Below are 23,777 nucleotides of genomic sequence, written 5' to 3'. Positions count from 1 at the left end.
TGTATCGGTCTGGCAGCCTCTGATTTATTTCTGTCTTTTTTAAAGTCACATTGTCGTTGTATACTTTGTATTACTCTTTTGTGTTTTGTTGAGTAATGTATCTATTTTCTTTTTAATTTCAATTTTGACATTTAATGTTTACTGTGTGATTTATTAAAGCTGCATTGAGATTGATTATTTATACACATCCATGCGCTTTGTGACAGTGAATATTTGGTCATTTATGTTTAAAAGGTTTGGTTCCATTTTGTTTGACAAAGTTTGTATTGATTGTAATATGACAGTTGGGCGTGTATTTTGATTGTTGTATATATGTATGAACAGTTTTCAAGTCATTTGGCATTTGCTCATATTGAATATCGAACAAGAATCCCACTGTGTCTGTTTGCATCTTTCATAGTAGCAAATCATGCATATATTACACCATGTCAAGTTTGTAATCGTTTTACTTTTCAGTCATAGCTACACATGTATTCTTTTTCAGCATCGGTGCGACTTTCATCAGATTACGTCAAGACACTGCTTAAATATTCCTTATCTCTGTTTCACTTGCGTTATAATGTCGCTCACGTTTTTTGCTTTAATCTGATGCTCATTCAGGCTATCAAAATATGTATGGATGTTATTTTCACCTAGTTTGTCGTCATCCAGCTCTGAAATAATCGCATCAATGTACGTAACTGTATAAGACGGAGTGTGATAAGGGACTGATTAGTTCTCTTTCGACGTATTTCGTTAATTGTTGCGTCCGATTTTGAGCTTCACGCTCAATGCACCGTTGTTGACCATGTTACAAAATCTGGATCCATCGTACAGTATGAAGGTCAGGAGTTCTGTATCTTAGGTTTTTAGTTAAACTGTGCTAGGCAGTCGCATACAATAGCAAGCAGTGGTATGTTAGTACGATTATATAGGTAGTTTGAGCTTTTGTAGCTTGGCGTATGTCCACACAGCGTAGCAGAGAGTATAATATACTGTAGGGAATGTATGATAAAGTAAGCTGGATAACTTAACATGTCCTGTATTAAACAGTGTAGGCCAATAATTACAGGTTACTGCAGTTGTATGGGAAAATAGGAACGAGTTTTCGGAATGAATACTGCACGAACTTGTGAGTGCAGTATATCCTTCCGACAAAACGAGTTCATATTTTCCCATACAAATGCAGTAACCTTTGTATTATATGCTCATTTTCTTATTCTACCTAAGGTTTAATTATATAAACAAAATACACTACAAGAAACAACGTAAATGAATGAATGCCGTATTCCAAAAGTAAATACAAAAGCGCAGATTTGACATTACAAAATGACATCATTATTAATACGCACATAACTCCGCCCAAATAAATTTGAACTTAGTCGCGCGCTCGACATAACTTTCAAAAGAAAATGGCGTGTCTAGTTAAAATTGAAATGTGGAGTCATATTGTGAATGAATGCGCATTGCAACGACTTTTCCATTTGATCTGGAGTGAATATATTTTGGTATTTTGTTTCCATTCGACGAAGGTTTGTGATTTTGGACTGGATTCATCTGTGCAAATTATACATGAAATACATCGGATTGAAGTGGCGCGGGAGAAGCGTGTTTACGTCTGCAAATGTGTTTCTGTTTCTGTCATTGAATATTTGAAATCATAACGTGGGAAAATATGAAGTCTTTCAATTGCGATTTTCAAAAGACGCTATGGAATTGAATGTGTATTTCATTTTGAGTGCAGTAAGGAGGATGCAATTGCTCTTATCATCGAAATTACAGCACACTTTCGAAATGTGTAATCCAGATTGAAAACCTATGACATGGCTCATGTAATTCGAATTTGCAGAATTAAGAAAACACAGTGTGAGGAAATTCAGGATGTAAAACTGTAAGTATATTTTATTTTGCCATTCTTATCACCAGATAAAGAATACAGTATATTCCTTGTCACTTGTATGTTATTTGTAAGGATATAATCGGCCGTCTTTTATATAATGTAGCTGGCCTAAATCCGTAACATTGTATCAACGCGGAATGTGCCAAAAGAGCTATTTTTTTATTTTTCATCTTTTTATTTTTTTTTTTGCAGTCCACGAAACATGTTTTAGTTCATTCAGAAACAAATTTAAATAACCACAACGTAAAGAGCCTCTTACGCGAGTGTATATGATTTGTTTACAAATCAAAAGTGCTAGTGTCTGCGTCATTGTTTGTTTACAATAGAAAGTAGTTCCTTTATTCACGTGAATGCTATATGTGTATTGCCGCGCGCGTTCAGTATCGGGGAATATTGAACAATTCCGACAATGTAAAGTTAACGGGGAAAAAAATGAGCATATAATAATAGACGCTTTCGTATGAGTATCAGCATTGAACTTGAACTGTTCAGACTTTACCAAAACAATATAGCGCGTATCTTCACATTAATTTCGATGGTAAAATTAGCCAGGTCCATTAAGTACAGCAATCATAAAGTTGAAAAAAGTGACGAGCAAATTGTTTAGATGCCCTAGTCTTTTCAATGTTCTATTCGTCTTAATGTCCTACTCGTCTTAGTGTCTAACAAACACATTACTAGAATGCCAGATGTGTTTTGAAGTTAAAATTGTTACCTACGCGTTACACGATATTCCATGTAGACTCTGTTGGCGAAACTGTACGCTGGAGCAAAACACACCAGAGCAGTTGCACATAGACTTAATAGTTATACTTTAATAATGCTACCTAAAGCGAAAAAAGGAGAGACATTAAACAGGTGCCACGTATATTACTTCTTAAAAGTAAGTCAACAATAATCGAATAGCTGCTGTTGCATTTTGTTGTAGTATCTAAGAAAATCATTGATTACTAATCGAGTATGCCAGCTGGCACTGGGTGTTACTGCAGTCTCTAGGAAAATCTTCGACATTTTGTCTCTGATTATAGCTGTAGATATACAGAAAAATGAGGAAAAATATTACTTGTATTCAATCAAAAGCAGGATTAAACTCAAACAACAGACTACTATAAATGATAATCAAATTCAGCCTCTTTAGTTCTGCATAGGATGGCAAAAGCTAACCGATGTAATTTGGCATCCAGAAATCATACTTCCACTAAAGGTTCTGGTCATTTCATTCAGATGTAATTATGTGTAGACAATTATGTGCAGACAATTATGTGTAGACAATTATGTGTAATTATGTGTAGTCAATTATGTGTAGATAATGTTGCATAACATGTGCTACATACATAACATGTAGTGAACAAGATAGCCAGTGCTAAATATTTAACACGTGCCCAGTTAGTATGTACTATGTATTTGGCATATCGTGCCCCAGTTAATGCTTAAAAATAATGCATTAGAATTTCTTAAAAATACAGAAACATAAAGGAAATATGTAGGAAAAAACATTAGTGTAATGAGACAGATGGTGCATCTTTCATCCCCACCCCTCCATTGAAGTACAACACATATTGCAGGATTTACTTCAAATAGTTTATTGGTGTTGATGTACGGTAATCGCAGAGAACAAAACCACAGTTAGTCTGTTAGAATACAAATTATTATAAACGTTTGATTGTGGGGTTTTTTTTTGTTCAAAAGTATTTCGAGAAAAAATCGGTACAAACATTGGCGCATAATAAAAGGAGTAGAATTTGAAAATATGAGCAATATAATTATTTATTTCCTGAAGAAGAGGTAATGCTTTCAATGGATTTTGTTAAATTATAAAAACAGCTAACATAAAATACTTTTACAATATTTGTCAATGGTCCAGTCATGACAAAGTGTCATTGTTCAAAACTGAAACTCATGAATATTTTGTACCGGATGAAGTACTTAACCCATACAATCACTAGGCACATGACGTTATTATCTCCATCAGCGTACTTCGCCTTAAACGTCCTAATTATCAGTGAAGGTCATTGTAAACGATGTAGAGTTTCAATCAGATTTTATTTTGAACTGTTTCAACCCATATATATTAAACTCGAAAGCCAGGGACGGTCCGGGGTTGGGTCAGGGTTCAGGGTGTCACTTGTCACTTGAAATTTGTGCATATTTATTGGGTATTATGGCACTCTTGGTAAAGAGACACATAGACCTTTGTTTTGGTGCTCTTTCGAGGAAAGTCATGGCCCATTTGAAATATTGGACACCCCCCCCCCCTTCAACACTTGACCGGATCAAGCCTGACAGCAATGTCTGTTGGAAGATAGAGAAGGGTGACGTCATAGATATACGTTTACGTCTTGAAGATGAGAAAGATTAGAGGATACTACTGATTAATTATGCTCAAAGTGGCAAAACTAGAGCGCCAAATGAAACAATCTTATAAACATGCCCCAATAGAAAAACAATTTTCAGATAGCTAGAAGTCCAAAATCGTTACAGTATACAGGTCAACACGATATTAAGCCACATAACTGCCATAGTAAAGTACACTGGCACGTGTCACGTTCTGTTGACATTAACTGGTTTAATTTCGTGTCGCATTTTTTCTCCAGTGAGGATGCCACTTGAATTTGAAGTCGCTTGTAAGTTGACACCAATCTCATATTGTAGTTTGACAAAGAGAATCCTATTATGAACGTATTATTGAGCAAGTATATATCAACAAAAGGTTAAGAACAGTTCCGACAAACATTTCATTTAAAAACAATTAAAAGAAATTATGTTACCCGTCATCTTTCAGTTCCATTTGAAAAGATAATTCTATAGTGAACGTATTACTGACCAAGAGTATATAAACCAAAGGTTAAGGACCACTCTGACAAACATTTCGTTTCAAATATATTAGAAGAAATTTTGGATATCTATTTAGTACTATTGGAAAAGATAATTCTGTTGTGAATGTATCATTGACCAAAAACTATCAACCAAACTTCAAGAACCGCTCTGACAAATATATCGTTTCAAACACATTACAAGAAACTCTGGTATCCTTCGATGTTAGATATGATATTCATATTGTGAACGAGTTGTTGGCCACCAGTATAGCAACCGTTATATAGTGGGCCAGTCGGTGACATAACTGGGTGGGGTCAAAATTTACGGTGCATAAGGTGAAATTAACTTTAGTGCGCATTTAAAAACTGTTATGACTGGAGTGTCAATTCTATGCTTAGTTTATGGAAACCTTGTCTTGAAGAACTAAACACCCCCACTTCATTTAATATGATAGGGACTTCTCACAAATATACATTAATAATTGCAATTAATATGGTAATTTAATTGGTCAAAATGCTATCACGTGACTACCAATATTGTTAATAGTTCTCAATAAACAATTGGACCATCCTCAGCCTTTGCTGTCAAGTTAGAAAAAAAATAAAGACATCGGATGTATATGGGCGATCGATTTCTCCATTTTGGATGAAAACAAATATATAAACAGCACAAAACTCTTGCACAACAAGTCTGTTTATTGAATGGATATTGATTTAATAACAGGTAGATTAAATATAATCACGCTAAGAAATATAATGTAACCTTAAAAAACCTTTTGAATGTTTTTATTTTTCTATTTCCAATGAACATTGCAAACAAATGTTCTTCCTCTCAAATAATATCTAAGTACAACATAAAATACACCCGCAGACATGACGTTACAACAGGAACACAAGAAATAAGAATGATTCCAAAATATGAATGAATCTGATACCACCTGACCGATCCGTCTAATGTGGAAAAAGACCGAATCTCGTAAACATATTTACTGAAAATTATATTATTAGTAACTATCAACACATACGTAAGCATTTTTTAAAATATAGATCCTGTACAGTTTTTGGTTCTTTAATATCTTAAAATACACCTATGCATGTAGGAAACCTAGCCATAAATAATCACTACAATTTACAGCAATGAACAAAAATTACGAATATTAGAAAAAAATCATGTATCAGGAGTTACACAAAATAAAGATATAAATAACACCGAATACAGTATTTAATAAACTAAACTACTTTTTTGTGCTAAGAATATAGCCGCGCCGAACCAAATGCATATAACACAAAGAAATTTAAAAAATGTCGAGCATCGTAGGTTGTGATTCGTCCATGTGAATTCCTGTGTTTGTACATATTGCATACGAATAAAAATATATAAGCTTCCAAGCTTCTTTAAGTCAGTAAATCACATCAAACATGCACTGAGTGTATACACATGGCACGAGTAAATTTATATCGGGGCTTAATGTTTGCATGTGTCACGAGACATACCGAGTGGGGAATAGATCAGTAAAACAATAATGACCAGATTTATTTGCCCAAAAATCCAAACAAATTGAAAATGATAAAATACAACTCTACCCTATCACAATACCAGTCTTTACAATCCGTTCTTGGAATATAATGATTATATTTTGCTTATTCTAATCTATACAGTTATCCTGAACAAACAACTTAGTGGCATAGCAAGAAAATGGGGTCCCATTTACCCATCGTAAAATATAATTCTGAGGCCGCCTCCCAAACTCAAAATCCCCACTGGACATGAGATGCCAAATCGCACCTATTGCAACGCTACCGCACAACTTGTATGAAATTATTTGCTTAACAAATATACAAATAAAAAGTAAAAAAGAACAACAAATGAATTTATGCAATTACGCAGTTCGTACACGACATGGAACTAGTGGCAGTATGCTGCAAAAAACAGAATGTGGCTATGCAATAATGCTATTCAAAATAAAGAAACTTGGTAATACAATTATGCTGTTAAAATAACAGAAATGTGGTAATGCAAGTATGCTGTTCAAATAACAAAAACGTGATTATGCAATTACGCTGTTACAATAACAAAAACGTGGTTATGCAATTACGCTGATGAAATAACAGAAATGTGGTTATGCAATTATGCCGTTCAAAAAACAAAAATGTGGTTATGCAATTACGCTGTTAAAGAAACAAAAATGTGATTATGCAATTACGCTGGTAAAAATAACAGAATGTATATATGTAATTATGCTCTTTAAATAACAGTTAAAAAGTTAAAGAAACATTATGTTTACTAACAGATATCAAAAGTGAAATTGATTTCACACACAATATATATATATATATATATATATATATATATATATATATATATATATATATATATATATATATATATATATATATATATATATATAATTGTGCGATTATGCTGTCGAATAAAAGGTCAGATCGTGCGATTCAACAAGAGGCATGCTGTCCATTAAAATATATAAATTAATTGATTATACTGTTCAAATAAAGATTTGATTTGTGCGTTTATGTTGTTCAATAAGAGACAATAATCTTGTGATTATGCTGTTCAGTTAAAGACTTGAATTGTACGGTTACGCTGTTAAATAAGAAATGTGAACATTGAAAGTGTGCAGTTCGCATAATAGCAATGAGATGCCATATTCAACTTCATTAGGGCATATAAACAAGGATTGATAGCAATTACGTGATTCATCCCATATACTGGAGAATGCAGTCGGATTCCCACTTCGACGCAGACGAAGGTTAAGACATATTGCTCAAACGTTGACCAATCAGGTTATAAAAGTTCTATTGGAACAAATATGGCTTGCATACAGCCAAAACCACAACAATAACTTTTACGCAGCGAGCTCACCTTTTTCAACATTGCTGCGATAAACCAAGAAAATCAACTGAAATATACTGCACAATGCATGGACTAGAATCGTATGATCGTTGAGGAATAATACATGTAATAAGATCGTTTAGTCATAATACGTGAACTAGGATAGTTTATTTTATTATGATACAACCATCCCTATAGCCCAGTTCGGTAAGTGCATCTTGAAATTACGTCCCTTGACTTGCTCTCAATTGCCGACGATAAGAAAAGTATAAGCCGCCACTTCCGGGGAGCAATTTCCAACAATGGCTAGGATACTTATTGTATGTGCTATGTGGATAGACGGACACACAAGAACATATGGCATACATCACCATTTAAAAGGCGGGGGGGGGGGGAATATGAGTTGCATGCTTTCTCAGCCGCAACCATGGGTAATAATTATCAGTCTTCTGAGCAAAAAACTCCAAATCAAGACTAAAATTTTCAGATTGTATAAATGTTATACAAATGGATGCTTACATAAAATATATCAATACTAGTATGAACTTTATGTCAGGTTATTGTGGAAATAATCATGAAAAATTAGAAAAGATATGCACATAACTTTGATTTAATTTATACGTAAAATGTAGTATTATAAATATCCCTCTTTAAATTTCCTTAATACAAGACGTACTGAAGTAATACTGTTCATGCAACTTGACAGTAACCACATCTCACAACAGGTCCTTGTTCTTAATGGTTTTTAAGACAATGCACACATACATTTATTCTAGAAATCACAATTTAAGGGATCAAAATTGAACAGCATAAAAAATCTGAAAATACTATTTCAATTCTTCTTTTTTTCATTTAAAAGTATCCAAGTAACACATTGATTGCTTTGACAATACTGTATTATGCATCACCTAATGATTTTAAGTCTTTTCCACGTTTAATATGTCTAGTACAAATTTCAGGGACAACTGCATAGAGGTAAAACTCATTCAACATGGTAACTATACTTTCCCAAAATTCGATGTCAAAAATATACGTTCTACTGAACGTCCTTCTAAGGTCCACACATAAACGTCACACGATTTGTATTGTGAAATTGCAGGTTGTCCCTGCACCTGATAATAATAGGAACGACTTCAACCCATGTGTGGAAATTTGAGATCGATTTGTACTTGTGGCAAGTACTTAGTGGTTGATAGCTCTGTACAAGATTAATTCGACAATATTTTTATGTTTAGAAAAAGGAAATGTATAATTAATATATTCAGTTGCATAACTTCTCAAAGTGCAAATATTAAAGTCGCTCTCTCATTTGCCTGTATCTAATTGACCGTGCGCAATTTCATCTATATAGTTGTCGCCGAGATGGCAAAAACCAGTTAAAGTTTGGTATTTCCCCAACAGGTTCATATATATTTTATTTCAGTCGTAATATATATTAGTTTTCTTCGATGTACTCGAACCCCATATTTCTTCACAAGCTTGTTATGTTATTGTTGTTGTTGTTATGGGTAATTTGTATTTTCAAGATTTAGTTATTCATTACCAAAAATGAAGGAAAAGTGCTTTGGCAAATTTATGACATTTGTTTCTCTATTTCTCCCGCATATTTAAAATTTACGTCCCCTCAAGTTTATGCAAACTTTCCATCATTTGAAACAAAACTAGGGTAAACGTTTATGTAAGTAACAAACTACACATACAATTCTACTAAAATACACTTTAAATCTAGTTCCAAGATTCGTGTTAGTAGGCGTGAAGTCCAAATTGTTTGAACGTGATCCAGTTTGATTGCAATAAATTATTATGTTTCATTGCAACTGACTCATAAATCTTTGTAAGAGCAAATGAAACATTTTACAATTTATTTCCTGCTGAAAGACGATTTCAAAAGCATCAGAAGTTTTAAATCAGTCGACGTTTTACGATACAGGTAAAGAATGGTATTTTTCAGAGCGTTTATGTTACGTACTTGTAACATTTAAATTTGATGGATCGCCTTTTCCTTTGTTTAAATCTACTGTTAGAATGCTCCCCGGAAGTAACTAATGTATGCTCATTGCAAGAATGATAACTCTGCAGTTATTCTTTAAGGGAGGTAAATAATGTTATCGAACTGGGTTATACGGCCATAGAACACAATTCAGTTTACTATATGTTCTCTACATTTGTTTCTCAGTAATGACCTTTCCACTCTGTGACAATCAATACAAATCACATGTTAATCTAAAATACCTTCAAAGATGACTTCACGGTGAAGTTCTTGTCAAAGGTTGACCTGCTCTTTTTTTTGATATGCTTGACTGTCAACATTGCAGTATGTAAACAGAACACAGATTTCACTTCCGGATCATCACCAAGGAATTATTACTCACTGAGAACTGTCGCCGAAATACACACGGGCAACCACACCCTGAGCTTATATTCTCAATAATAAACAATTACCTTTAAATCCCTACCAAACATGCATAAATAAAACTCTTCTATCAACTCCTAATTGAGAGAGGAAAAAATGTTCTAAAAATAGACTAGAACTACATTCGTGGGTACTGAACTGGAAGAAGAATTGTGACCCGATTCCATACATGCCAGGGTACTGAACTGGAAGACTAATTGTGACCCGATTCCATATGTGCCAGGGTACTGAACTGGAAGAACTAATTGTGACCCGATTCGATGCATGCAAGGGTACTGAACTGGAAGACTAATTGTGACCAGATTCCATGCATGCCATATAAGCGCGCACAAGAAAAAGATTAAGCTTACACAACAAAACTGTTATACGTTTAGAACCACTGTAGCACCAGATTATATTATGATTAAGTCTTTGCTGAGTGTATTCAAGGTAAGGTGGATTTAGTATGTGTGTTAAATTAACACAACACGAGAACTCACTAACCTATATTTGAGATTAAATAGCGTAGTCGTTGTCGAGTTGTGAAAATGCTTTGAGGTATAAAATAGCCTAGTTGTTGTAGAGCTATGAAAACGCTTTGAGGTGTGAAAATAGCATAGTCACTGTCAAAGTGTGAAAATGCTAATAGGTTAGAAAATTGCCTAGTCTTTGTCAAGCTGTGAAATAGCCTAGTCGTTGTCAAGCTGTTAAAGTAGCATATTCCTTGTCAAGCAGTGCGAAAGGCCTACTTGCTGTCAACCTGTGAAAATAACCTAGTCGTTGCTTTACAGTGGAGACTCATTTGTGGGCAAGAACCGCACATACAATAAAAAAGAAAGTACAATACGTCAAAAACTTGTCTCATATTTCCCAGTTAAAAAACCAACATGTTTTAAAACATGATTAAGTTCATTCGCGCAATATATAATATATAGGTCCGGCGCTACCGTATAGGCAAACTAGGCAGCCGCCTAGGGCGCTGATATCAAGGGGCGCATTTTTTAAAAAATGTATTGTTTATAAATTTTGAAATTGATATTTTCCGGGGGGGGGGGAAGGGGCGTCAGAATCTAACCTTGCCTAGGGCGCCAGATAGTCTGGCCGGGTTCACTTGTTTTAATCAAATATCCCCTTTGTATAAATATAGTAATAATAGGAACGGTGTCATTTATTAATATGCTTAATAGATTCACTTTTGCTGAGTGTATTCAGGGTAAGGTTGATTTAGTATGTGTGTTAAATTAATAAAGCAATTATATGGCATCTATCTAGATGCCTTTTGACCAAAATCATACTTTATGTCAAGATGATAAGAAACCTGTCCACCAAGACACGAGAACTCTCTAACCAAAATTTCAGATTAAAGTCAGCGCCATCTACTGAGGATAATAAAAGTCTCGACTTCAAAGCAATCGGGCAGCTCGAGTCACTTGAAATTCATTGATCATTTTCAAACTTTGAAAATGCTTTGAGCTGTAGAAATAGCGTAGTCGTTGTCAAGATTTGAAAATGCTTCGAGGTTTAAAAATAGTTTGGTTGTTGTCGAGCTCTGAGGTGTCAAAATAGCCTATTCGTTGTCGAGTTGTGAAAATGCTTTGAGGTATAAAATAGCCTAGTTGTTGTAGAGTTATGAAAATGCTTTGATGTGTGAAAATAACATAGTCACTGTCAAAGCGTGAAAATGCTAATAGGTTAGAAAATTGCCTAGTCTTTGTCAAGATATGAAAAAGCCTAGTCGTTGTCAAGCTGTTAAAATAGCCTATTCCTTGTCAAGCATTGCGGAAAGAACACTTGCTGTCAACCTGTGAAAATAACCTAGTCGTTGCTTTACGGTGGAGACTCATTTGTGGGCAAGAACCGCACATACAATAAAAAAACTACAAAAAATACAATACGTTAAACACTTTTCTCATATTTCCCAATTAAAAAACCAACGTGTTTTAAAACATTAAGTGGCACTTACTTATAAGTGAAAAACATCTGATATATAATGATATGTTTTGAACAATCGTTACGGAAAACTGGAAAGCTTCGACACGCAGTACGATCTGATCAAAAAGTTTAAATTCATTAATTCTCCTATTTTACCATCAGATTTAAGAAACAGATAAGGTGTTCCAGTTGCTATACTTGTTGGCATACAACATATTTATTCTAGTAAAGCAATCATTGACGCAATTATAACAGTTTGGGATACTGACGAATTTCTAAGTCAGAATGAACAAAGTGAATCTGGTCATGATTTTCATTATTTTCAATGTATGGATGTTAAGCTTGGAAGCAGTTGGTCTGCTAGAAGACGCAGAGAAGGGCGACGTCAGTGCCATACGTCTACGTCTTGAAGAGGAGAAAGAGAAACGGTTACTGCTTACTAATGACGTCGAAGTACTGATGCTGAAAGTAGCCAGATTAGAGCGCCAACTGTTGCAGTCTTCAAAGCAATATTCATTAGGCAAAACGATTCTTCTTTTATTTCGCCTGCCAGTCAGAACTCTTTGTATACCAAAGCCAGACTGTACGCCTTTTGTATAATTAGGCCAGACTGTACTCTTTTTGTGTACGAAGGCCAGATTATACTATCTTCATATACCAAGGACAAGCTGTACTCTTTCCATGCATATCCATATTTTGGTCACATGTTTGACCGTCAATGTCCACTGATACTTATCGCGGTTCACTAACATAGATACCCGCAATTTTTAGTTTTCTACTTTCGATTTAACTATAAGGGGCTTTGAGAGGTCCTATAAAAAATATTGGAATCCATTCAATCTTTTTCATGACTCCATAATATTACTACCTTCTTGGCTAATAAGTGACATCGATAAAACTTGATCTGCTAACCTAAGTGTAATGTCAATAATTTTTTCTTGGAAGATTTATACATTCATTAGGACTTTTGTATCATTTAATTTAAATGTTCGTTTCATTATCAACAACTGTGGTCCTTCGAAAATCAATTGTCTTCCACACAACGTTCATATACATTCATCCTATCTAAAATTAGTCTTGTTTCCTTGAAAATTTAAAAATCAACAATGGTTCAGAGTCCTTCTAACTAACACTGCGATATACTTATATATATATATATATATATATATATATATATATATATATATATATATATATATATATATATATATATATATATATATAAGTGGTAAAACAACATTTGACATTAAGAGCAGAGTACATGGCTTGTAAGTGACTTCATGTACCGTTTGTATTGCTTCTTAAACAAATTACATGTCATATCAATACATCATATCAATAGACAGTATGCCATATTGATAAACAATATGCCATCTTAATAAACAATATGTGACATGAATAAGAAGTATGTCATCTTAATAAATGTATTGTTATATCAATAAAGAGTATGTCATATCAATAATGAGTATGTTATCTAAAGAAACATTGTCATATCAATCACAGTATGTCATATCAACAAACAATATGTCATCTAAATAAACAGTATGAGATATCAGTAAACAAGATTTCATCTCAATGCACAGTATATTTCAACATACTGAATATGTCCTTTGTCTTCAATTTACGACAATCTCCTTTTGAATTTTCATTTTCAACTTCGTCCCTTTTCCAAACTGTTTTCTTATTGAAGAAAAGTATGTAACTCCAAGGATCAATAGGTTGATTGTCATTCCTGTGCATTTATTTGTTTGTGTTATTATCATTTAATTTGTTTGATTGTTAACCACGTGCTGAGGCAGTAAATAGCATCTGAAGGTAATTTCTCAAGCTCTCAACAAGGAATAATTTTTTAATATAAAATGGCTGATCCTTGATAAAAATGTATGTTGCTACTTATTCGAAATATTTTGTATATTTAAAACAATATATTTTATGGCAAACGAAATAGCAGGTTAGCCTAGTTTTCAGAGTGGTAGACGTGCCAGTAAAATTTAGTTATCGCTAGAAATGACTAATAGAGTCACAGCAGAGTCGATGACGTCACACTTATATTGCTCTTATACTATGAGGTCATCTTTCATGAAACACTTTTTAAATTGCTTTGTCACACAGACAGGTTGTATCATGCATGCATAAGAATGAAAAATTATATTCTTACCAGATAAGAACACTCGATGATTCAAGATGACGCTATCATGCACGTGATTAGAATCTATGGATAGAAAATTAAAAGAATAGCACAAGACTTTTCGACAACGGATGATGAAACGGAACAGGCAACTTTAGTGAAAAGTGGATTTTAAATAGCATTAGAATGGCAAAAGTAGTAATGTGGGGCACTTAAGCGTCAGACGGCGGAATCAGCATTACGTCGCAGATTTATATTTGAAAGTCACTTGAGCGCCTAACGGGAAATTTAACATGGGAGCAATTTATAGCATCATACTACAATCCACACTAATTTACAGTACTATCCAAAGCCAACTTTATGATTACTAATCAACATGTCACAGTCATTATCCGAAATCCGGCTTTTTGATTACTTTCCAGCACATACTTTTTTGATTACATCTAACACCCACTTATATACTTACTTACTCACAAAGATACTTTCACATAAAAGGGGATAGGATGTAAAAGAAGAGTGGTTAAATACACAAAAAATCCACACACACACACACACACACACACACACACACATGGATTGTTTAAGTTTTCATTTGGTTTTGTCCTGGATCATGGGTGCTTATTGCTGTGCAGGACAAGTACACATTAGAGACATAGCTTGTATAATTATTCATAGGATCTGGCCACAGAAAAATTGAGCCTAAAATCAGGCTCACTAGTCTCAGTTTCCCTGTCTTAAGACTGTTGAGTTCGTTGCTGCTTGAGGCTTTATGGTGGTTGCTGCGGCAGCCATTCCTTTTCTGCCATCTATCGCATATATTCTTGGTGAATCATTAAGTTTGCATTAGTGTGCGGAGATTCCCTATCCTTCACATTCTGCTTCTACGCCTGCATTTCTTCATCTAGCACTTCTCTGATGATTCCCATTGCATAATTTAATTATATTCTCTCTCTCTCTCTCTCTCTCTCTCTCTCTCTCTCTCTACTCCAAGTTACTGAGGCTGAGGTAGGCATGCAACTCTTTCCATCCGGTCCAGGAGATGTTGCACTCAGTAACATACGTTTCATAACCGTATTCAGGTACCAACTTTGCAGTGCTGGATAACCGTATTTGTTTCTACAGGAAATCAAGAATTTAAGTTGTGTACGGCCAATATGATCTTTTATGACTGGTTAGTGTGCTCAAAGAATAGTTCTTAATTATTTGTCGTTTGGAAAACAGGAGCAACCAGTCGATTATCTTATACCTCTGTTGTTACACTACTAGACTGGCACCCGCTGCGTCGGGCACGTCACGATAACTCCCCAGGAGTTACATTATCGCTTTTGCATACCTACGCCTTAGAGAGATCTAGCTGTTTTTTGCTTGCTTGTCCTCATTAGTATTCCTTCAATACTTTGGAATGAGTAGGCTGGTTATCAACTGTGTCTTACTGCCACGTATATGCAGTGAAGCCCCTGACTTTCTTGTAACAAGTAGTCCGCAAGTCATTAGCTGCTCATGGCAGGACGGGAACACCTTATAGGTGGCCCATCTCCGCTTCTACCACAGCAGGCGCGGCACGACGTTGTTGACTGAGCGGCATGTCTCTGACTGAGAATGAATGAATGAATGAACGAATGAATGACAAGACTGGCGAACGCACCTCTTTATATATTTTAGGAACGGAAGTAGAGAAAAACATTTTATAGTACAAATGTCAGAACATGTAGGAAAGAATCTACTGTACACAATTGAAAATAAGCGAAACTTCGCTGACCAGTAATAAACTATTCTTTCTTCGCACACATTTATCAACATTGAACTGAGATATGTTTGATACATACAGGTTAGGTAGTGTTTAAATATACAATATGCCCGCAAATCTCACTAGGGTAAAAGGGGTTTAAGTCAACAGACCAAATAAATTGGAGATATTAAGGACAATAACAAGGACGGGGAGGCCTTATCATGGGTTTGACTACAGTGTAGGGTCTTCTCCAGAACGGGGAGAAAAAAACCCCATTACAAATGTGAAGATTAACAGAAATAATATGAATAGTCATATACAAATGATGATTTTTGGGGTATAAAACCAAGACAACACCATTTATTTTAACACTCAAAATGTTTTCTTTAATAATATTATTTGATATCCATACGGCGCTCTTGATCTTTTCGGTAATTGAGGGTAGAGGCCTGCCTGACTACGCGCATCTTTTATGTGTAAGTTATAAATAGATTGTTTACTGGTATTCTAATCCAGGGTATTGGTTATTTCCTTGGAAATATCATGGTGTAACTGAAATGACCTTGTTTACGAGTTTGATGGTGATTTACATTTTACTTAAGCCCAGGTCATTTTGTTGAGTCATTAGTCAAGTGACAGTCTGTATAAGTTAATTTGCGCTCAGATTTAATTTTAGAGGAATCTCATATTTAAAACATTCACTAGAATTACAATGGCTAATCCCTTCTTCTTTATTTACAAATACCAAAACATTTAATATCAGCGTATTTACATGGTTAACAACATTGTAGAGTCAGACCTGACTTCCAATGATCTAATACAGTTTAATTTGGTCAGCGATGCACACTGCATTTCTGTGTCGAAAAAATTGTTTGTCATAACTTTCACCAAACCACAGTTCTATTTTCATTCTTGCTTTAAGAGAAGTCGTGATTAAAACAAGTCACAAAATGTTCTAAGGAAAATAAAAGACTGCGTTGATTTAAAAAAAAATTGATTAAAAGAAAAAACTTGCAATAATGTCCACACACAATGGAATCTGATCCCTGTATATCTCACATTATTTAACTGTGCAGAAACGGAGGTTCTTCTCATAAAGTCGACGATGTCGCCCTCCAGACTCAAAGTTCCAAAGAGTGGTCGCTGGAAAAGTAGAAGGCTACACAATGGGTTATTGGGCAATGATTGTGGTCTGTGTTGATGACATAGGCTTAATTATCCGTAGGTATTCGATGAGGAGGTTCACCTTGGTCACACACCACAGGATTCCAAGATGTGTCTGAAGTTCCCAGCTATTCATATTTTTTATTACATATAATGATATGTTATCAGATCAAACTTAATTTTCATTACTTGAAAATGTTTTTTTTAAGTAAGTTTAGTCTCTGTACTTTATTGTGAAAGAGCTTCAATGCGTTTCGTTTCCAAGGACATCAATGGAGGTTAAGAATGGTCACTTGAGTTTTTTTTACCACTCTTAAAACTCTTCGTGTCTTCTAAGATGGAGTCCATGCCTCTTCCAACTTGTCTTCTGAATTTATCATTAAACATTTATCGTGTTGGTTTTGTCCGGAACGATAAATTTGGCAACCATGACAATATTCTACAGTTAGGTCATTAATTTATTCAGTCAAGTCACGAGCAAAACAGGACTCTCCATGTTTTGTGCTTATAACCATCTTGATATGATGACTGTATTTGTCTTGTTTTGTTCCTGCTTCGGTTGGTCTTGATGGAAAACATCCTCTTCGCCTAATTTCATAAGTTCTATCTTTCTTTTCTAATAGTCTAAGGTCGCCTGTATTAAACTGTTGGCTTGCTGAGTATTATCGAATTCTGCATACAAGATGACGTCAACTGTGTTGACCATAAACAGTGCAAACTGATGTCACACCTGAATTCATAGATTGGAACTGTCCCTCGTCTCTGCCATAGTCTGAAATGGATTAGAATCCTTACAAGTCATATTCACCTACATGATTGTAGAACAAACTGCGTTGATTATGGATGATTCTTAGTTGTTATGTGGCTTCGAACAGTGTCAACTAAGATGTCAAGTAATTTTTATGGACTAAGTTTGGTTCAAGCGATTTGCTACACAAGGTTTGGCCATCTCGAGTTACTTCTCTCTTGGACACATTGAAATGTTAGAACTCAAAAGGATTTTCTTTGAAAGTCCCTTTAAGAGCCACATTGCTGAGATCCCGATAAGCAAACGTTTTGGTAGTTGACTTAGGAAAAGATATCTCCAAGCTTGGATAAATTTATATAGTCCAGAGACAATCATGAAGGTTTCTTCTTCCACACATTGTAGAGGATACTGGACTATCATTATACTCAGGGTTTGACGGACGAAATTTCTGAGTTTAGGAAATTGTTGTTGTTGTTGTTTTTACTGCCTGTACATTTCAAAGAAGGACTGAGAAGAAGATACCCAATACATCTGCTGAATAAGATAGTTCACATTTGTTTATCTCCTTGCTGCAAACGCAAATATCCAATTGCTGTTCCAATGACACAATACACCACACATATCTAGCAGATAACGTCGATTCCATTTTACGGACATTTTCTCCACACCACACCTACAGTGACTGACTTTGTAGTTCTTGGAGAGAGAAACTCCGAGAAAGAAATTTTGCTGCATTTAAGGGCATGGTGTTAACTTCTGCTCTTATTGTATAGTCGATGACTTGTGAAGCAGCAATCCAAGAATTGAAACTGGTTGGATATCCATTCTAGCGAACTTTCACTTCTTCAAATTGATTTGTTTCCCACGTTGCGTTTTTTCGATTGAGAATGTTTTCGATTTCAACGACGTTGTCTTTTTTTTCACCACTTGTAAAAAAGCCAAGAAAAATGTTTCTTGTAACACGTATCCTCTCATATCTTCCAATTTGTACATGGGAGGACCACGTCTACTCCCGTCGAGTTACACGAAACAATTCTTTCGCCCAGTTGGGAAAATAAACTTTGTCAAAAGTGCTTTTTGTGCTTCTAATGCGAACTCAATATGTCTCCTTTAAAACTTATTTCGTGTTTTAGACGTTCCAAACATTCGATCAAACACTATCACTTCTTTTTCAGATATCACTTCTTCTGATATATATCCGATACTACTCTGGTACGACTGATTGTAAGCTTTAATTATATGTGGTAACACGTCGATGTATTTGAGTATGTCGAAAAAAAATATTATTCACATATGTTCTTTGAACGTTCTTGAAAACGTTCTATGACACTAGCTTTTGTTTCGGGATGTTTAGTTGTGAAAACATGAACGTTACTTTCAATTTCTTTTTAAAATTATGGTTAGGAAATTTTGAGCCTTCTCAAAGGATGTCGACCACATTGTTTAAAGGCCAGTTTTAAAGCTAGCATTAACTGTAACATTGCTGCAGATGTAAAACAAACTACCAAAAACGATTGTGAAAACATGTCAGTTTTATAACGAGAGATATCATTTGAATATCTTTGCCATTGACGACTGCTGCCTTCTGTTTTCTATTTTCACTTTTTTCTTTTATTCAAAGGGTGTCAATATTGTCAATTTTGCTTTTTGTATTTTATTTGCCTTTTATGATATTCTTGAAATCTCTTAGAGTAGGTTTAGCCGTGTGGGGTAATGCTTTCCATTGAAACAGCTGAAGGAGTAGCAATAACTGTCCACAGCGTTGCTATGTTTCTTTTTTTCTTAAAAAACCGGTTAGATCTATCAGCGATTGTACATCTTCTTGTACGTTTAACATATCAGTAAGATTAGGAATGGGAGATAAATGAAGTGTCCGTTGTTCATACCAAGGATGGACTTAAATAAGATTTCGTCCTTGCGTAAGATGCAAGGGTTCACGTGTGATATTCTTAAAGAAACGCTTGTCCTTTTTATATTCTATTTTATGATCTCATCGCTCCTCCTAAAGGTGTTCCAGCAATCGATCCCAACAAAGCATGGGTTGAAATACTCCTCGTTGAACAAGTATTTATTTTCTTTTCACTGATGTGAAGTTTCTTTTTCACTATTTGGCAAAGAAGGTGAATATGTCGTCGTAAACGTTGTTCCTTTTAAAACGTTCAAGCATTACGCAGACACTGCATCAATAGTTTCTTTTGATACTTATTTAATTATTTATTTTTGTATCGGAATAATGGATGTTGTTAGCACTGTTAAAGCATCCCACTTTTTAACTAAACTAAGATTCCCTTTTCGCTTTTGCGGAACAAGGTTACTTTAGACGTTGTCGATGATGATGACGTAAAGTTTGTGACCTCTTAGTTTCGTAGGAAGAGACTGAAGTGAATCCTATGCAATACTTCTTTTTTATACTGGAATTCGTCTCCACCGATTGTCGGGACGCCGTACAACTTAACTATGGGCACCACTCAAGTATGGCGTGTTTTGAACGGAGTAATTATAGTCAGTTATTATTTGAATAAATCCAGTAAACGTTGAAGAACACATGTTCTGACCCGTACTTTTGTCTTCGGAGAGACCACGTTTTGGATGCAGCAGTAGCAAGAGTAGTAAAAAAAGTTTTGTTTTAGACCGCTTTCCATGTGTTCATCAAATTGGGTAAACTGGATTGGCAGGCATCATAATAAACTGAGTAGAAGAATAATAATTGGCCGGAGAGACCGTAACTGAATGATCTTTTCTTGAATACATCCGCGTTATATTCGCAGTACATTTCTTTCTTGCAGAGACGTTTTCGTTTCCTTCGAGTTCTTCTTCTTCGTTTTCTTAGAACTTGAACTTTCAGCACCACCTCTATTCTTTACGTAATGACACCTCCAAAAGATTTACTTCCATTAGGTTTCAAATTGACTTGCATTTTGGGTTAGAATATCGATTCTTGGATCCGCTAGTTCTGATAAAGAACAACGTAAATGACGTGCAATTCGGACACTGATAGCTAGTCAGAACAATAACTAGCATTTTATTTGCGAATGACTTGCAATTTGGACACTGATTTCTAGTCAGAATAATAGCTGTTGGTGCTAAGAATATTGAACCGGCAGAAAATGTGGTAGAAAATCATTGAAATTTAACATAGCGCTTAGTGGACACGTTATTAATCAAAGGACGTAATAAGAAATCAGTCGAAACCACCGTAACCATTACATTATCATGATGAACATTTGGATACACTTAAAGCTAAAGAATTTTATTTTGGATACAAATTGACATTTTTTCGTTTAGCATTAGATACCATTATCATAATACATCTCTGTATGCAAAGTGTTATCTGACTCAATGTAATTTTTAAAATATTTATTGCAGATTTACATAGAAACGACAACTCTACGCCTGCATTTATGGCCTTCAAGACTAAATCGTTCCTATGTTTAAAGAATCAGCATGTAGTATTCGATAACGTGCGCCTCAATGTCGGCAACTACTACAATCAACACCATGGTGTTTTTCAGGCACCCGTATCTGGAACATATCACTTTGCCCTGACCTTGTCAATTGATAATCAAAGCGAGCATGGTTTCTATGCGTATCTTGTAGCAGGCGGTAGCAGCAAAGTTTTAGGCTACGTATTTCAATCAAGCACGAAAGAGATTTGGCAGTCAAGAACTGTTTCAGTGCTGGCCTATTTGGAGAGTGGCGAAGATGTCTGGATAAAGTGCACTCATGACAGTGAAATTGCTGGTGGGTTACATTCATGTTTTTCTGGATTCTTGGTGGATAGTCGATAGATATCATTTTCTTTTATTTCTTTGCGAAAACTAAATTAACTCTGATCAAAGACGGCAGAGAATTGATGCACAGTGACAAAATGTGTTTGTGGGTATGCATGTTTCATAACTTTAACTCTGTTAACATCTTAAAAGGTGTTGACAGTTACCACGATAAAAACGGTAAATGTTTATAGTAACATGCATGCTGATAACAGCATCTTAAAAGGTGTTGGCAATTTTTATGACGAACATTGTCAATGTTTATGTGACATGCAAGATTATAATAATAAAATGCCTGCCAAGAGACTGAATTCTTTGCGGCAAATTCATTAGAATGTCTTTGATGTTGTGTTTTATGCATTAGAAAAAAGAGCAATGTCTTCTGAATATAATAGTGATTATTTCATTCAAATATAAGTCCTATAAGAGAGATAAGATGGTTGTTGTTGTTGTAGGGTTTAACGCCATTTTCCAGAACACGATATACTATACGTGGCAGCCAGTATTAATAATGGAGGAAGAACCCCGGAAAACCCCTGAAAGAACCACCGAAGAAGCTACTAGCAAGCTTTCTCACATACCCACATTAACGAATGCGAGACTCGAACCCGCGCAGACAGAAGTGAGATGTCAGTGATCCGAAACAGAGAGCGCATTAGACCACTCGGCCACTTGGGCCCCTGATAGATAAGATGGTCTTATTGCATTGTGAACCACATCTAATATACAACAACACAACAACAGAAATAAATAAATAACACAAACCATGAAATAAATAAATACATAAGTAAATAAATATATAAATAAATGGCGGTTTGATTTGTTTTCGCATTTCCTTCTTTCGTCTGTTCTGTCTGAAGAAATAAGGGAATTTAATACTCCAAATCACGATAAAACGAAACTTTCCATGTTTGACGTAAATCTGAAGAGTTAACTATATTTTCTGTGTTTGACGTAATATGGAAGAGTGTTTTTGGTGTATGACATACATTTGAAGAGACTTTGGTGTTTGACAAAAGCTTGAGGAGTTAAGTATATTTTGGGTAATGCAACGCGCAGAAGAGAGTATGCCGTTCCCGCGATTTCCAACAGCACTACGCCCTCTTATATATTCCAGTTTAAAGTTTATATGGCATGAAAAAACAAATGCACCTTAGGCGAGAGTAAAGTTCGTGGCGCGAGTATAAAATGCACCTTAGGCGAGTTTAAAAATGCTACGACTTCAACATGGAGTGAAGTGATACCTGAATGCTTGTGCATTTAAGTAAATTGTATCCCCATTGAGGACCAGTTCTAATACGTAATGATCATACTTTGTATAAAGATTATATCGTTCCCCCCATTTCACTCCACCCCACTCTGAACCTCACTCCCCCCTTTCCCCTCCAATTGTGGGCATGGTAAAAGTCCCCATAATCTGATGTACAACTTAAATCATGGACCAATGTGAAGCACACAATATAGATTAAATGTACAAAACACATCTCATAAAGAAAAATAAAGATTTATGTCATAAAGCTTTCTTTTAATACTTATCAGTAATGCGTATGATATGAAAACTACATAGGAAGATGTCTTATGAATGGCACGCAGGTTAGTTATACAAAATATACACAAAATAAAGCAATATAGTGCGTCTTCTATATATGTGACATTGCACCTGTACCTACATTTTCTTTTCATATGTCTAATGTCAGTCTTCTATACTTGCAGCGTTAAACTCCACCACAATAATCTCTGACTTTTATTTTTCATTTTGTCAATGAAAGTAAGTCGATTGTGATGATTGAATATAATAACCGAATAAAGAACTGAGCTAAATATACACTTCAATCGCAAAGCCAATATCATAGCTAAACATTTCTTCACAATTGTGGAAATATTTTTCTGGTGCTTGTTTACTTGTTATTGTTTTAGACATCAAGTACACTTGATGATCTAAACCAATTTTTGACTTCTTGAATCAATGCTTCACCCACCCACCCTTATCACTTGCATCAGCATACATTTTAATAATTGGCTTAAACAGCTGGTGCACTTTTAAGCATGGTTTTAATTTCTCCAACGATATAGGACTATTTTCAGACCAATGAAACATGGATTTATTACTCAACATCTCTAAGAGATACTAACGGGAAAATGTAAGCAACATTTCCTATAACATCCCGCCAAACCTAACAATGGCATTTGCCGATCTTGCTTCAACCCAAAAAGCTTGTTGCTTCCAATGTATTTGTGAACAAATATATGCTTATCTAACTATAAATTAAAAAATTTGCAAAATATGCTAATGTACAAACAGTTACTAGATTCATAGGGTAGTCTGGCAAAATAGTTTTATTGTGCTAACAGCTGATAGAGCCATAGT

General features: G+C 35.0%; 1 protein-coding gene across 1 annotated transcript; it reads left to right on the top strand.

The window, feature by feature from the left end:
- Positions 1-11,927: 11,927 nt before the first annotated feature.
- On the top strand, positions 11,928-21,744 carry LOC149807227 (complement C1q tumor necrosis factor-related protein 3-like). Its single transcript, XM_089963795.1, has 2 exons — positions 11,928-12,390; positions 21,006-21,744. Exons 1-2 carry the CDS (start codon positions 12,156-12,158, stop codon positions 21,425-21,427), a joined length of 657 nt encoding a protein of 218 aa, XP_089819921.1. The 5' UTR covers positions 11,928-12,155; the 3' UTR covers positions 21,428-21,744.
- The last annotated feature ends 2,033 nt before the right edge of the window (positions 21,745-23,777 follow it).

This window comes from Sinohyriopsis cumingii, chromosome 1, assembly GCF_028554795.1.
Source record: "Sinohyriopsis cumingii isolate HCF-2022 chromosome 1, ASM2855479v2, whole genome shotgun sequence".
NCBI classification, from domain to species: domain Eukaryota; kingdom Metazoa; phylum Mollusca; class Bivalvia; order Unionida; family Unionidae; genus Sinohyriopsis; species Sinohyriopsis cumingii.
The sequence above is the reverse complement of the archived record's forward strand: the minus strand, read 5'-3'. Positions and strand labels throughout refer to the sequence as shown.